Source organism: Canis lupus, chromosome X, assembly GCF_011100685.1.
Source record: "Canis lupus familiaris isolate Mischka breed German Shepherd chromosome X, alternate assembly UU_Cfam_GSD_1.0, whole genome shotgun sequence".
Lineage (NCBI taxonomy): Eukaryota > Metazoa > Chordata > Mammalia > Carnivora > Canidae > Canis > Canis lupus.
This window is the reverse complement of record NC_049260.1, coordinates 81,298,945-81,314,680: the sequence shown is the minus strand read 5'-3', so window position 1 is coordinate 81,314,680 and position 15,736 is coordinate 81,298,945. Positions and strand designations below refer to the sequence as shown.

The 15,736-nt window shown below is 38.1% G+C and overlaps 1 protein-coding gene across 3 annotated transcripts in view; it reads left to right on the top strand.

Annotated features, from left to right (window-relative positions):
* The first annotated feature begins 503 nt into the window (after nucleotides 1-503).
* RBM41 (RNA binding motif protein 41) overlaps nucleotides 504-15,736 on the top strand; it is a 55,970-nt gene continuing 40,737 nt past the window's right edge. Inside the window, exons 1-5 of one of the 3 annotated variants that reach the window (XM_038588002.1) lie at nucleotides 504-557; nucleotides 3,622-3,738; nucleotides 4,321-4,513; nucleotides 4,804-5,008; nucleotides 6,886-6,957. In XM_038588002.1, coding sequence (XP_038443930.1) covers nucleotides 550-557; nucleotides 3,622-3,738; nucleotides 4,321-4,513; nucleotides 4,804-5,008; nucleotides 6,886-6,957 — 595 coding nt within the window. In that variant the 5' untranslated portion in view covers nucleotides 504-549. The other 2 variants (XM_038588000.1, XM_038588001.1) reach the window with 2 other exon arrangements.

Here is a 15,736-nt window from a genome sequence, read left to right as displayed (position 1 = left end):
CTCTGTGACTATCATAAATAAATAAAACTTTAAAAAAAAAAAAAAAAAAAAAAAAAAAAAAAAAAGAAATACAATGCTTCATAAGCTTCTATTACAGATAGAGGAGAACCGTTAATGCAGGTTATGTGGTCAAACTTGTGTCTGATCACTCGCTACACTGCAGAGGATGGATCAGGAGCCCAGTGGGAAACAGCAGCCTGGAAAAGAAGTCCTTGAAAATAGAAGCGGGGTTGATAGGCATATGTTGGATGAAAAGAGGAGCCAGGATTCGGCGATATTGGATGACACAGTCAAGTCTCAGGTGACTCCTAGCTTTATGAGCTGGATATATTGGGTGTTGCCATTAACCCGCAGGTGAAATATTTGAACAAATTAAAAACATACCCGTTACTCTGTAGGTACTCTCCTTCCGGTTTTTAAGCTCTGCGCGACTACAATTCCCAGAGCCCCGCACTCCACCATAATCCCCTTAGAGTCGGCCGCGCAGAGTTCTGGGACTTGAAGTCCGCGGCCTTTTCACCCAAGTTAGAGATAGGGGCCTGTGGAAACATGAAGAGGTAAGGGCTTGTCTGAGAGCAGGCGGCGAAGGGAGCTCTCTTCTACCTTTTAACTTTGAAAATGGCTTTTATGACTTTGTGTTTGGGCTATGTCACGTTCTCGGAATGCGTATTCGTGTGAGCGGGAAGACAAAGGAGGAGGGAGGAGGGGAGACGGGCTAGACAGGCCTATGGGGCGAAGTTCAGGAAGGGCCGCCGCCGCTGGTTCCCATAGGAATGCCTTGCCTGCACCGGCATCTAGGCCACGGCGCCGGCTCCAGGAGCTGCACCGAGGCCTTGGCTTCTTACAGCTTCAGACGGACTCACCCAGGTAAAAGGGTTTTGGCCGACTAATGCCCAGCGCGACGGACACCCAGGCCAGCTCCTCCTCGTCCCACCCTACCTCCACCTCATCCTCCGAAAGGGGCACAGGGTGGGCGCCTTTCTTTTTCTTCTTCAGTATTTGTGTACTAAGGAAAGCTTCCTCTGGCCCCGAGAGCAGGTAGAGCTTTCAGATCTTAACCTAAGCTACTGATAGTTTGTTTCTAAAAATTTAGAAGTAAGGTACGAAACCGGCTGTATGTATCATAGGAAAAGAAAAGCACTGCTGTAAGCAGTTCCCCCTACTGGTTCTGCAGGAAATGGCAGCTTTAACTTGGCCGGTCTTTGTAGAAAGCCTGAGCTTCTAAGTTGTTGACAGTACACAATGACTTTTTAAAGGATCCTCATTAAATTAGTTTTGGATTCCCTGCAAAGTAGACTAATCACTCCGGAAGAGGGCGGTGCGTTTCAGGTTCTGCTGTTATGCTCTCCTGTACAGTCAGTTTCTGCATTTTTTGAAAAACCGTTTCTGATTTTCCCTGCCTCAAAATGACTTTTTAAAAAATGCTCATTATTATATATTTCAAAATAATGTATATATACAGTTTAAAGATAAGAATAAACTCATACCCACTACAGGCTTTAGAAATAGAACATTAGCAGTGTGGTAGAAGTCCCCTGTGTGCCCTTCCCTGATTGCTTCTCCTCCCTCCTTTATCCCTGAAGGGACCATGGTCCAGAATTTGGTGTTAATCATTCCCTTGCTTTTTTAAAAAATAGTTTCACCACAGATGAATTTATCCCTAAGCAAAATGTTGCTAGTTTTAGCCATTTTTGAACTCTATATGAATGGACACATATTGTATGACTTTTTCTATCACTTGCCTTTTTGTTTCACTCAACTTTTCTTTTTGAAATTAGTGTGTACTGATGTAGTTAGCTATGGTTTTTCACTTCAAAGCCACATTAAACTTAGCAAGAGCGTTCAGAATTTTATTTTTTAAATATTTTTAAAGATTCTGTTTATTCATTCATTCATGAGAGAGAGAGAGAGAGAGACGCAGAGACATGAGCAGAGGGAGAAGCAGGCTCCCCACAGGGAGCTGGATGCGGGACTCAATCCCAGGACCCCAGGATCATGACCTGAGCCGAAGGCAGAGATTCAACCGCTGAGCCACCCAGGCATCCCAAGAACGTTCAGAATTTTAAATAATAAATACAAACTGAGATACTTAAAAGGAAGTTTTGAAAAACGCTGGGCCTAAGGATATTTTAAAATCTAAAATAGATCTTAGTCTTTCTAGAGCATGAAAATCTTGCTTATAATTATGAGAGATATATCATAACCCAAATATTAAAGGATTATTTTATAAAGAAGGTATTTCATATTTATTCTTCTCATGGAATTAATTCATTTTGTTCTTGTCTATTATCACCTATTGTTGCATGCTCTACGGGTCCTGCTATTTACACTCTAAGAGTTTTCAGTTATTTAGGGTTGGCCAGCTAATAGCATTCCTAGATTTCTACAGAGTAGTGCCTTTGCTATAAAGTGTTATGACCCCTTTGTGTTTCCTTCTATACTCTCTTCTTTGAGTATCTCCTCCTCTTTCACAGCTCCAGATCCTGCCAACACAGATGACTCAAGATTTTCATGTTCAGCTTCAGACTCTCATCTATACAATTCTCCCATCTCTCGCTTTCCTATTAGCCAATATCACTTATTCTGTCACCTCAGACTCAATATGTCTTTTAAGTATTCCTGCTACTTCAAGCTAGTGTTTCAGTTGTAAAAGGTAGTTGTAAATAGCCACTCAACATGGCTAAGACAATACTGAATTTCCTATTCCTAAATCATTTATTCCATCTGGATCTTTGTCTTTCCTTCATTGGTACTATTGTTCTCATAGTCACACAGCTTAAAATTTAAGGCTTATCTTTGATTTCTTCCTTACCCCTACCTACAAAAGGCCTCACTCATCTAACTCTTCCTTTCTGTTTCCACTGGTACCTCTCCAGTTTGAACTTTCATTGCATTATTCTCAATAAATTTAAATTTAAAGAGTTTCTGAACTTGTGCTTCTGGTTTCTTTCTTGTGAATCCACAAACCATTTTATAACCACATCCATTTTCCTAAATCATCATTTCTACTATGTCACTTAACTGCCTAATAAGTTGCTTTTCTAATACCTATACATGAAGGCCCAGGCCCCTTAGTTGAAATATTTAAGTCCATTCATAATCTTTGTCTAATTACCCCCTCCAAGATGCTCTCCTATGTGAATGCCAAGTAAAGTGAGCTTATTATCCCCAGAACATATTTCTGTCTCTTCATACTTATTCTCCCCGTTCTTTTCCTTCATCATACCTAGTCCTTCAAATGCCAGTTTAGTAATTACCTTTCTAAAGTCTTCATTTACCACTCTAGCTCTCAATTATCTCTTTCTTTTCTCTCTCCCTCTCTCCCCTTCCCTCCCCGCCCCCCCCCCCCCAGAGGCACACAACACACCACATACACACATACCCTAAATAAATTGCAAGCTTCTTGAGGACTATGTCTTGAATGTCTTTGACTCCATCAGTACCTAGCACAGTGCTTTATGTGTAAGTATTTATAAATGTTTGTGGGATGAATGATAAAGGGCAACAAATAGAAAAGTGTCTTCGAACAAATGGAGTCACTACTGGTAGATAATATAAAGAGTATGTTTTGAGATTGACTGTCTCTTTTACTTTCTGTATATATTCTTATATCTGCTCCAGGGTAAACAGTTGTGTGAAGAGTGGTGAGCATGTCCTGGAGGAGTTGGAAACAGAAGGGGAGAGGCAGCTGAAAAGCCTCCTTCAGCATCAACTTGATACCTCTGTCTCCATTGAGGAGTAGGTATTGATTTTGCAAACAGGTAGAATATCATAGACCCTCACCTCCAGGTGGCCAACCCCTCGTAAAGCCTGGATGGAACACTCCTCTCCCACTCCCCTTTCCTTGGCACACTTCTACTTATTAAGCAACATTTTGCTTCTGTGTCTCTTCCTCTGGGAAGTCTCCTATATCCCACCAGGTCTGGGCTAAGTACCTTTCTTATGTCTTCCCTTAACATATGTAGCACTTGTAACCCAATATGACCGTTGTCTTGTTTACTTGCTTCTCTTCCACTCTTCTTCCACGCAAGCAGAAACCATTTTTATCTTCTTTAATGTTAAATCCTCAGTACCCAGCACAGTATCTGGTGCATAGTAGATATTCAATAAATAAATATTTGATTCAGTCCTTTATTGGCCCTGGGTGAGGGGACTATTGATGGAGTTCCATGTCATTGCAGAGGTGCTTCAGCCTAGAAATTGATCATGAGAGAGAAATTGCCAGTGAGTTTCACTGTGCCTCTTTTAATGATGAGCCTCCCATTTCTGTAAATTGTGTAACCTGAAGATATTCTTACTTTCTTCCTGCTTGTTTTGCAGATGTGTGTCTAAGAAAGAGAGCTTTGCTCCTGGTACTATGTACAAGCCCTTTGGGAAGGAAGCAGCTGGGACTATGACTTTGTCCCAGTTCCAGACACTGCATCAGAAGGACCAGGAAACTGCTTCTCTTAGGGAACTAGGGCTCAATGAAACAGAAATCTTGATCTGGAAGAGCCACGTTTCAGGTGAAAAGGTGAGTGGGGCCACTTTTTTTCTGAAGAATAAAGAATGAGATCGCTTCCTTTGACACTGAGAATCTTTCCGTTTTTCATTCTTACAAAATTGAGCTTTGGTATCTGAATCTTCTTTGGTTTCTGTGATAGGGACCTTGGTCAAGAGAAGCTCTTCCTTGACTTTTTAGCTAACACATCTATGAATGGTCTCTTCGGGCCTTTCATCATCTTTTTTCTTGTCTGAGGCATTAGATCATCACTTTCAGGGTGTGTCCTCTATGATCCATATTCTCCATTTCTTTGGTTTCAGAGGACAAGACTGAGGGCAACCCCAGAAGCAATACAGAACCGTCTTCAAGATATTGAAGAAAGGATCTCAGAGCGTCAGCGCATCCTTTGCCTGCCACAGAGATTTGCCAAGAGCAAGCAGTTGACCCGACGAGAAATGGAAATAGAAAAGTCTTTATTTCAGGGAGCTGATAGGCACTCCTTCCTCAAGGCTCTTTATTACCAAGGTATGTGATCACCACTGACTCTGATGTGCTCTTCACTGTGAGAGAGCAATTTAACAGCAAGGCATTAAATAATGAAGAGTTAGTAAAGGGAGTAGGGGAAAGACAAACAATCACTCTCCTTGAGGAATGTATATAGCCCCATGACAGAGACGAATACGTACACAACAGTTGTGATGCCACATGGAAATCACTGTTACAGAGATATGAATACAATGCTAGGGGAGCACAGAACATAGAGCATCTGAGTTGAGTTGGGGGAGTCAGGAGTTGACATTTGTACTAAGTCTTGCCAGAGCAACAGTCGTTTGTCAGGTAAATAAGGGGGAGAGGGCATTACAGATGGTAGGTGAACAGGAACAGGTTTGTGAAAGGACCTGGTGCATGTAGGGAATGATGAGAAGTTCGTTGTGGCAGGAAGTATAGGGCACAGCAGGGGGAAGAAAGGGGGTATCATTGGAAAGGAAGGTGAAGCAGGATTATGGAGGGTCTTTGGGCTGAACTGTAATTGAGCAAAAAGTATATAGATAAGTGGTATGTATCTTAACCAGAAAGTATCAGTTTAACAGATAAGTTTGGCTAGGCACTGTGGGAGGTGCACAGAAGTTTAAGAAATCATTCTGGACTTGGTAGCAATTACAGTCTGGTTGGAGACAGAACCAGGTAACACTTAGTAACAAGGCTAGATATAGTTGTCAAGTGCTGTAGGAGTTCCAAGGAGGGAAAGGCCACTGTGCGTTGGCATGACTAAAGTAGGTCTTTCAGAGGAGTAAGATTTCAATGTTCTTTTAATACTTCCTATTCTATAGTAAGGAGAAGGGAAAGGCAGTTCATTTGCATCAGATGGCATGGTTGGGGCTGTTGTGAAAGACAAGGTTAGAAAGATAGCTAAAAATCTTGAACTCGATTTGGCAGGTAGCATAGACCTCTACAGAGTTAGTTACTCAGCTAATTATTTTCGATATGGTGAGAGGATTTTGAGCCAGGAGTAACCTGATAAAAGCAGTATTTGAAAATGATTAATCTGGGGGTCAATAAATAGGATGAGAGAGAGAAAAGAACTGGAAGCAGGGAGAATGATGTAGGAAGCATATTACAGTCATATAGGGACCAAGATCTAGACTAGAATGATGGTAGTGGTATCAGAAAGAGAGGTAGGTATGGTTATAAGACACCTCACAAAGTTAAACTTATTGCCTGAGAACGAAGGAGGAAGATCAAAGGAGAGGTCAAAGGCAACCTAGATGTTTCATGTCTGTGTGACTTTAACGATTGGCAAAGTTAAGAAAGTCTTTATGGGGAAATTCTGACGAAAGATGATGAGTTTGATTTTAAACATGTTGAATTGGTGAGCATGGTAGGATCATTAAATGCACATATCGAGGAGGCAGTTGGAAATGCAGCAGTGAAGTTCAGGGAAGAGGTCAGAGTTGGATACGTAGAATTGAGAATCATGTACACTCAAGTGGTAGGTAAAGCCGTAAGTATGAATGAATGCTTTGTTAGAGACAGAGAGACCACAGACATGGAAGAGCAGTGTTGAAGGAAGGAATGAAAGAACAAGTGAGCAGCCTCTTGTGGAGAGACCTAGCATGCTGATTAAGAACATGGGCTCTAGAGGCAGACTGCTGGAAAAATCCTGGCTCCCTCTTAACTAGCTTGTTAGGAGATGTTGGGCAAGTTACCGCCTTACACTTCAGTTTCTTTACCTTGTAAAATGAGAATATTAGTAGTACCTATATTATAGGGTTGTTAGGAGGATTAAGTGAGGTAATACATGTAAACCACTTAGAGCAGTACCTGGTATTTGGGGTGGATGGGTGGTGTATGAATCTTTTCTGTTTCCTATCTTTGAAACTCCTTGCTTTAAACCTTCACAGCATACCACAAAAAGACAAGTGCAGACACGTACATGACCTCAATGAAGAGGAAGATAAAATTAGGCACAAAAGGCAAGTCGAGAGTTTTCTTACAGTGTTAGATTTAGGAATGTAACATAGGGTCCCAGACTTCTGAGTCGAGTACTTATTTAATTCCATATTCAGTATATGACAATGTGTATAGGAAATGATCCTGAGGAAGCAATTTATCCTGATAAAGAATATTAAAGAGAGGAGTTAGTAGAAGTTGTAAAACTTTTACATTTAGTGTTGTTGATTTTTTTTCTCTTTATGTTACTGTACCAGACATAAAATGACCTTAATGAATTTTGGATCCTATTTCACAACTAATTCTGAATATTTTTATTAATCACTAAAATATAACTGTTGATGATGATGATGATATAGCAGTATTTTCTTTTAAAAATGAATTTACAATACAATTGCCTGTTTTTCTTTCTTTTTTTCTTGGTGTACAATTTTACAAATTGTAAATCATATAAATCATGTAGATTCATGTGACTTCCACCACAATCAGGATAGAGAATACCTTCATCACCCTAAAAATCCCCCATACCATCCATTGACAGTCACCCCCAACTTTACTCATAATCTGGCAATCCCTGTTCTCCATCACTGTAGTTTTGTCTTTTAAAGAAAGTCATAAAGACAGAATCGTACACTGTGTCATTTTCTTGAGAGTGATTTCTTTCATTTAGTGTAATGCCTTTGAGAGTCATCTAAGTTGTATGTATCGATAATTCATTCATTTTGCTGAATAGCATTCCATTGTATGGAATATTCCAAAGTTTGTTTATCCATCAACCCATTGAAGTGCATTTGGGCTGTTTCCAGGTTATGATGACTATGAATAATACTGATATGAACATTTTTGTACAACTTTTTGTGTGAACATAAATTTTTATTTCTCTAAGGTAAATATCTAGAAGTGGGATTACTGGGTCATATGGTAAGTGTTTAACTTTATAAGAAACTGCCAAACCATTTTCCAGAGTGGCTGAACCATTTTGCATCCCCACCAGCAATGTATGAAAGTTCCAGTTGCTCTACATATTTGTCAGTATTTGGTACTGTTGGTATTTATTTTAGTTCTTCTGATACTTGTGAAGTGGTATCTCATTGTAGTTTTAATTTGCTTTTCCTTAATAGCTAATGATGTTGAATATCTTTTCATGTGCTTATTTGCCATCCTTATATCCTGTTTACTGAAGTGTCTGTTCAAATCTTTTGCTGTTTTTTAATTGGGTTGTTTATTTTCTTTATGATATTTGAGAGTTCTTTATATATTTTAAATGCAATTCTCTGTTGGATATATGATTCATAAATATTTTATCCCAGTCTGTAGCTTATCTTTTCATTCTCTTAACAGTGTCCTTTGTAGAGCAAACTTTTTTTTATTGTTGCAAAATATACCTAACATAAAATTGACCATTTTAACCATGTTTTCAGTGTACAATTCTTTGGCATCAAGTATATTACCATTGTTCTGCAACCATCATCACTATCCATCTCCAGAACTTTTTCGTCTTCCCAAACTGAAACTCTGTACCATTTCCCATTATACTCCTCTTTGTTCCTGGCAACCACCATTCCTCTGTCTCTGAATTTGACTACTCTAGATGCCTCATATAAGTGGAATCAAACAGTATTTATCCTTCTGTGTCTGGCTTATTTCACTTAGCATAATGTCTTCTAGGTCATCTATGTGACAGAATTTCCTTCCTTCTTAAGGCTGAATAATATTCCATTCCAATAATATTCCAATACAGTCCATGTATCTACCACATTTTGTTTATCCCTTCATCTGTCTGTAGACACTTGTGTTGCTTCTACTTTTTGGCTGTTGTAAATACTGCTATGAAACTGGATGTACAAGTGTCTGTTCAAGTCCTTGCTTTTAGTTTTTCTGAGTATATATCTGGAAGTGGAATTGCAGGATCATATGGTAATTCTGTGTTTAATCTTTTGAGGAACCACCATACTGTTTTCCATAGAGGCTGTATCATTTTACATTCCCACAAGCCACGAAGAAGGATTCCAATTTCCCCACACCCTTGTTGACACTTAATTTCTTCTTTTTTGCGATAGCCATCCTAACAGGTGTGAAGTGGTACTTCATTTTGGTTTTGATTTCATTTCCCTAATGACTATTGATATTGTGCATCTTTTTCATGTGCTTTTTGGCCATTTGTGTATCTTCTCTGGAGAAATGGCAATGTAAGTCCTTTGCCCATTATTTAAATTGATTGTTTATTTACTTATCATTTAGTTGTAGGATTTTTTTGTATATTTTAAATATTGATTCCCTTATCAGATAAATAATTTGCAAGTATTTACCTTCATTTCATGAATTGCCTTCTCACTCTGTTGATAGTATCCTTTGATGCACAAAAGTTTATATTTTTGACAAAGTCTAGTTTGTCAGTTTTTTCTTTTGTTATCTTTGCTTTTGGTTCATTGCCAAATCTAATGTCATAAAGGTTTTCTCCTATGTTATCTTCTAAGTGTGTTATAGTTTTAGCTCTTATATTTAGGTCTTTGGTCCATATTGAGTTATTTTTTTTTTTGTATATGTTATAAGGTAAGGATCCAACTTTATTTTGTGCATGTTGATATCCTGTTTTCCCAATACTACTTCATGAAAAGACTGTCCTTTACCTATTTATTGTTTTTAGCACTCTCTCCAAAACTCATTTGACCATAAATACAAGACTCTGTTCCTAGACTTTCCATTCTATTCCGTTGGTATATATGTCTGTCTTTATGCCATTGCCACACTGTTTTAATTACTGTAGATTTGTAGTAAGTTTTAAAATCAGGAAGTGTGAAACCTCCAACTTTGTTCTTCCTTTTCAAGATTTTCACTATTTAGGAACCCTTGAGATACTATATGAATTTTAAGGTGGATTTTTCTATTTCTGGAAAAAATGTCATTGGGATTTTGAGAGGGATTACACTGAATACACTAGATCACTTTGGGCAGTATTGACATCTTAACAATATAGTAAGTCTTCAGTTCATGAACATGGGATGTCTTTGCATTTATTTGTATCTTTTTTTTTTTTTTTTTTAAATTTTTTTTTATTTATTTATGATAGGCACACAGTGAGAGAGAGAGAGGCAGAGACACAGGCAGAGGGAGAAGCAGGCTCCATGCACCGGGAGCCCGACGTGGGATTCGATCCCGGGTCTCCAGGATCGCGCCCTGGGCCAAAGGCAGGCGCCAAACCGCTGCGCCACCCAGGGATCCCTGTATCTTTAATTCTTTCAGAAACATTTTGTAGTTTTTAGTATACCAGTTTTTTTGCCTCAAAGCAAATGTTTTAAATTTTGACACAATACAGTTGTCCGGTTGTCAGGGTTTTCTTTCATGGATTATGCTTTCTTTTTCCATGTCTAAGGACTCTTTGACAGCAGATCATGGATAAGATTTTTTTCTTTAAACATTTTTATTTTTTTATTTTTTTTCTTTAAACATTTTTATAGTTGTATAATTTATGTTTATATCTATGATATTTTAAGTTGGTACTTATATGAAGTGTGGAGTTTAGGTTAAGGTTCACTTTTTTGCCTACGAATTTCCAATTGTTCAGCACCATATGTTGAAGAGAGTATTTTTTTCTCCATTTTATTGCCTTTGCATTTTTATCAGAAATAAATGGACATATGTTTGTGTTAATAATTAACTTTATAATAAATGGTGAAAAATTGAAGTATTTCCCCTAGTATCAGCAATAAGACAAAGATGTGCACTCTCGCCACTTCCATTCACAGCTGAATGAAATTAGAAATCAGTAGTAGAAGGACATTTAGAAAGTATACAAATATGCAGAAATTAAACAGCATTCTACTGAATAACCAACGAATCAAAAAGGAGTCACAAGGGACTTTAGAAAATACTTTGAGATGAATGGAAACAAATCTTAACATACCAAAGCTTAGGTAATGCAGTAAAACAGTGTTCAGGGGGATATTTATAGTTATAAATGCCCATATTAATATAGAAAGTCTGAAATTTTTTTTTTAATTTTTATTTATTTATGATAGTCACACACACAGAGAGAGAGAGAGAGAGAGAGAGAGAGGCAGAGACATAGGCAGAAGGAGAAGCAGGCTCCATGCACCGGGAGCCCGACGTGGGATTCGATCCCGGGTCTCCAGGATCGCGCCCTGGGCCAAAGGCAGGCGCCAAACCGCTGCGCCACCCAGGGATCCCGAAAGTCTGAAATTAATAACCAAAACATTTCACTTTAAGAACTACAATTTTTTTTTTAAACTACAAAAATTGGTCCAAATCCTTAGAATGTGTGATACCAAGAATGAGCTGTAATGTAAACTATAAACTTTAGGTAATCATAATGGGTTGATGTAGATTCATTAGTTGTAACACGTGTACCACTCTGATGGAGGATATTGATAATGGGGTAGGCTGTACATGTGTGGGGATGGGGTTATGTGGGAAATCTGTACCTTCCCTCATTTCTGCTATGAATCTATAACTGCTCTAAACACATAAAGTCTTAATAAAAAAAAGAATCTACAAAAAGAAAAGCAACCTAAACCCACATCAAACTGAAGGAAGAAAATAATAAAGATTAGAGCAAAAATAATTAAATAGAAAATTAAGGAAATATAGAAAATCAGCAAAACCAAAAGTCCTTCAGAAAGATCAACAAAATTCATAATCCTTTAGCTAGACTTACCAAGGAAATAAGAAAAAGGAAATTTTTCTTATAACCTGCCCTACTTTGATTCTTGTTTGCGTGGAACATCTTTTTCCATCCTTTTACTTTCAACTTTTTAAAAAATCTAAATTGTATTTCTTGTAGACAGCAAATAGGTCGTGTTTTCCTTTTTTATTTTTCTGAAGATTTTATTTATTTATTTGACAGAGAGCAAGTATTTGACAGAGGGACAGAGGGAGAAGGAGAAGGAGAAGCAGGATCCCTGGGGCTTGATTCCAGGATCCTGGGATTATTCCCCGAGCCAAAGAGAGATGCTTAGCTGACTGATCCACCCAGCCACCCCGTGTTTTCCATTTTAAATCCACTCTTCCAATTGAATGCTTATTAGTTCATTTATATTTAATATATGTAATTGGAGTCTTTTGATAAGATAGGATTTGGTCTGCCATTTTGCTATTTGTTTCTGAATGTCTTGTATCTTTTTTGTTCCTGTTACTCCATTTATTCCTTCATATTAAATAGGTTTTTCCAATATATAATTTTAATCAACTTGTTGTTTCTTTTATTACTTTTTAGTTGCTTTCTTAATAGTTGTCTAGGATATTCTAATTAACAGCTTAAACAAACTAGCTTGTATTAATACTGACTTCATTTCAAAAATACTCAAAAACTTAGTCCTGTTTATCTGTTTTCTCCTTCCTCCTTTGTACTACTACTGTCATGAAAATTACATCTTTATATATATTTTAAGCTCATCAATATAGTTTTATAATTATTGCATTATGTAATTATCTCTTAAGTCAGGACACGAAAAAGAGTTACAAAGACAAATACATTTATACTGTATTTTTATGTTTATTTATATAATCAACTTTACTAGTGTTTTTTCTTTGAGTTGCTGAAGAGTGTCCATTTATTTCAGCCTGAAGTATTCCCTATAGTTTTTCTCAGAGGGTAGGTCTTATAGTGATGAATTCTTTCAATCTATGCTTAGATTGCTCCCTGTGGGGAGTCTGATACGGGACTCGATCCCAGGACCTTGGGATCATGACCTGAGCCAGAGGTAGATGCTCAATTACTGAGCCACCCAAGTGTTCCTCTTAATTTCTCCTTTAGTTTGAAAGTATAGTTTTTTGCCAGTGAAGTTTTTGGTTGGCAATCTTTTTCTTTTAGTGCATCAAATATGTCATCTTACTGCCTTTTAGTCTCTGTAGTTTCTGTTTAACAGTCAACTGTTGATCTTATTTAGGACTCCTTATCCGTGATGAGTCACTTCTCTCTTGCTATAGTCAGGATTCAATCTTCATCTTTTGCTTTTGAGCTTTTGACAATTTGGCTACATTTCTAAATGTCTCTTGGACGGACTCCAAGTAGGTCCCTTTGAGTTTGTCCTACTTGGATTCTGTCGAGTTCTGTAATGTGTAGATTAATGCTTTTCATCAATTTGAAGAAGTTTTCAGACATTAATTCTTCAAATATTCTTTGTGCTCCTTCTTCTTCTGAGATTTCCATTATGCATATGTTGGTATGCTTGATGTTTGCCCATAGGTCTCTGAGGCTCTGTTATTTTTTCTTTAGTCTTTCTTGTTTTTGTTCCTCAGATTGAGTAATCTTCCTTAGATGATAGTTGACATATCTTCAAGTTTGCTGATTCTTCTGTCAGCCTAGATCTTCTGTTTAGCCCCTCTAGTATATTTTTCATTTCAGTTATTGTACTTTTTAACTCCAGAATTTCTTTTTTTAAGATTTTATTTATTTTTTCATGAGAGACACACACAGAGAGAGGCAGAGACATAGGCAGAGAGAGGAGCAGGCTCCATGCAGGGAGCCTGATGTGGGACTCGATCTCGGGACTCTAGGATCATGCCCTGGGCCAAAGGCAGTCACTCTACTGCTGAGCCACCCAGGCACCCCAACTCCAGAATTTCTATTTGGTTCTTTATTATAATTTCTGTCTCTTTATTTTTATTCCCTATTTAGTAAGGCATTCTGAAACATTCTTTTAGTACTTTATACATGGTTTCCTTTAATTATTTGAAGGACTTACTTTTTTTTCAATTGTTTATCCATTATCTATTTTATTTTTTTGTATATTTTTTTAATTGGAGTTCGATTTGCCAACATATAGTATAACACCCAGTGCTCATCCCGTCAAGTGCCCCCCTCAGTGCCCATCACCCAGTCACCCCTACCCCCCACCCACCTCCCCTTCCACCATCCTTGTTCATTTCCCAGAGTTAGGAGTCTCTCATGTTCTGCCACCCTCTCTGATATTTCCCACTCATTTTCTCTCCTTTCCCCTTTAATCCCCTTCACTATTTTTTATATTCCCCGAATGAATGAGACCATATAATGTTGTTTGTCCTTCTCCGACTGACTTACTTCACTCAGCATAATACCCTCCAGTTCCATGCACGTTGAAGCAAATGGTGGTATTCGTTGTTTCTAATGGCTGAGTAATATTCCATTGTGTGTGTATATATATATCACATCTATTTGAAGAACTTAAAATAACTGATTAAAAGTTTTGTCTGAGAAGCCCAATGTGCTTTCTCAGAAAAGTTTCTATTAACTATTTCTTTTTTCCTGTGTATCAAAGTACAATCATTTGGGTAGCTTATAAACAACAGATTTATTTCTCACAGTTCTGGAGGCTGGAAGTCTGAGATCAGGGTTCCAGTATGATCAGGTTCTGATGAGTGCCCTCTTTTAGGTTGCAGACTGCTAACTTCTTATTGGATCCTCAGATGTCAGAGAGCAGGGAGAGGAAGCAAGCTCTCTCAAGACTTCTGTAAGGGTACTGATCCCATTTATGAGGGCTCCACCCTCATGATGTCATCTAATCCCGTTACCTCCCAAAGGTTCTCACTTCCTATTACCATCACATCACCAGTAGGGTTTCAACATACAAATTGGTAAAGGGGGAGCACAAATACTCAGTCCATAACAGTCTTAGAATTTTTTTTGTTGCAGATGAGACATTTAAAATAATGTCATGTGGGATCCCTGGGTGGCGCAGTGGTTTGGCGCCTGCCTTTGGCCCAGGGCACGATCCTGGAGACCCGGGATCGAATCCCACGTCAGGCTCCCGGTGCATGGAGCCTGCTTCTCCCTCTGCCTGTGTCTCTGCCTCTCTCTCTCTCTGTGACTATCATAAATAAATAAAAATTAAAAAAATAAAAAATAAAAAAATAAAATAATGTCATGTGACAACTCTGAAAATCATTCTCCCACACACACCCCAGGGTTTGTTGTTATTGCTATTTGTATAGTGATTTTCCTAGACTAATTCTGTAAATTTGAAAGCTTTGTCATGTACAGCCACTGAAGTCTGTTCACTCAGCATAGTGGCCCACTAGTTATTGGAGAAAGTTTTCCTTAAATACCTTGAACCAAAAAGTTCTACCAGCCTTTGTGTGCGTGTGTGTGTGTGTGTGTGTGTGCTGTCTGTCTGTGTTGGGTCACTCCTTCCATGCCCAGGCAGACAGTTTGTAATTCTTAGACTTCACTTCCTGCTTGTACAGACCCTCAAGGTCAGCCAGAGGTGAGAGTTTAATGACTTCTCAGGTCCTAACTTTCCCGGGCGTACACATAACCCAGCACATGTTTGTTACCTTCTAGAGTCCCAGGAGTATATCTGAACTTTTCAAAGACCCTTATGGACATTTCATTCCCTATTTTGCTTTTCTTTTTTTAAGAACATTTAACATGAGATCTACCCAATCAAATTTTTTGGTGGAAAATACCATGTTGTTAACTACAGGCACTCTATTGTACAATAGGTCTCTACAACTTAGTCATTTTGCGTAGCTGAAACTTTATAACCTTTGAATAATGACTCCCCCATTTTCTTCTTCCCCTAGTCCCTGGCAACCACCATTATATTCTGCTTCTATGTGTTTATTTTATATACCTTATGTAAGTTGTTTCATGTAGTATTTGTCCTTTTGTGACTGGCTTATTTCATTTAGCATGGTATCTTCAAGGTTCATTTGTGTTGTCACATGGCAGGATTTTCTTTTTTTTAGGCTGAATAATATTCCATTGTATGCATGATACTACATTTTCTTTATTCATTCACTGATGGACATTTAGGTTGTTTCCACATCTTGGCTATCATGAACAGTGCTGCCAGGAATATAGGA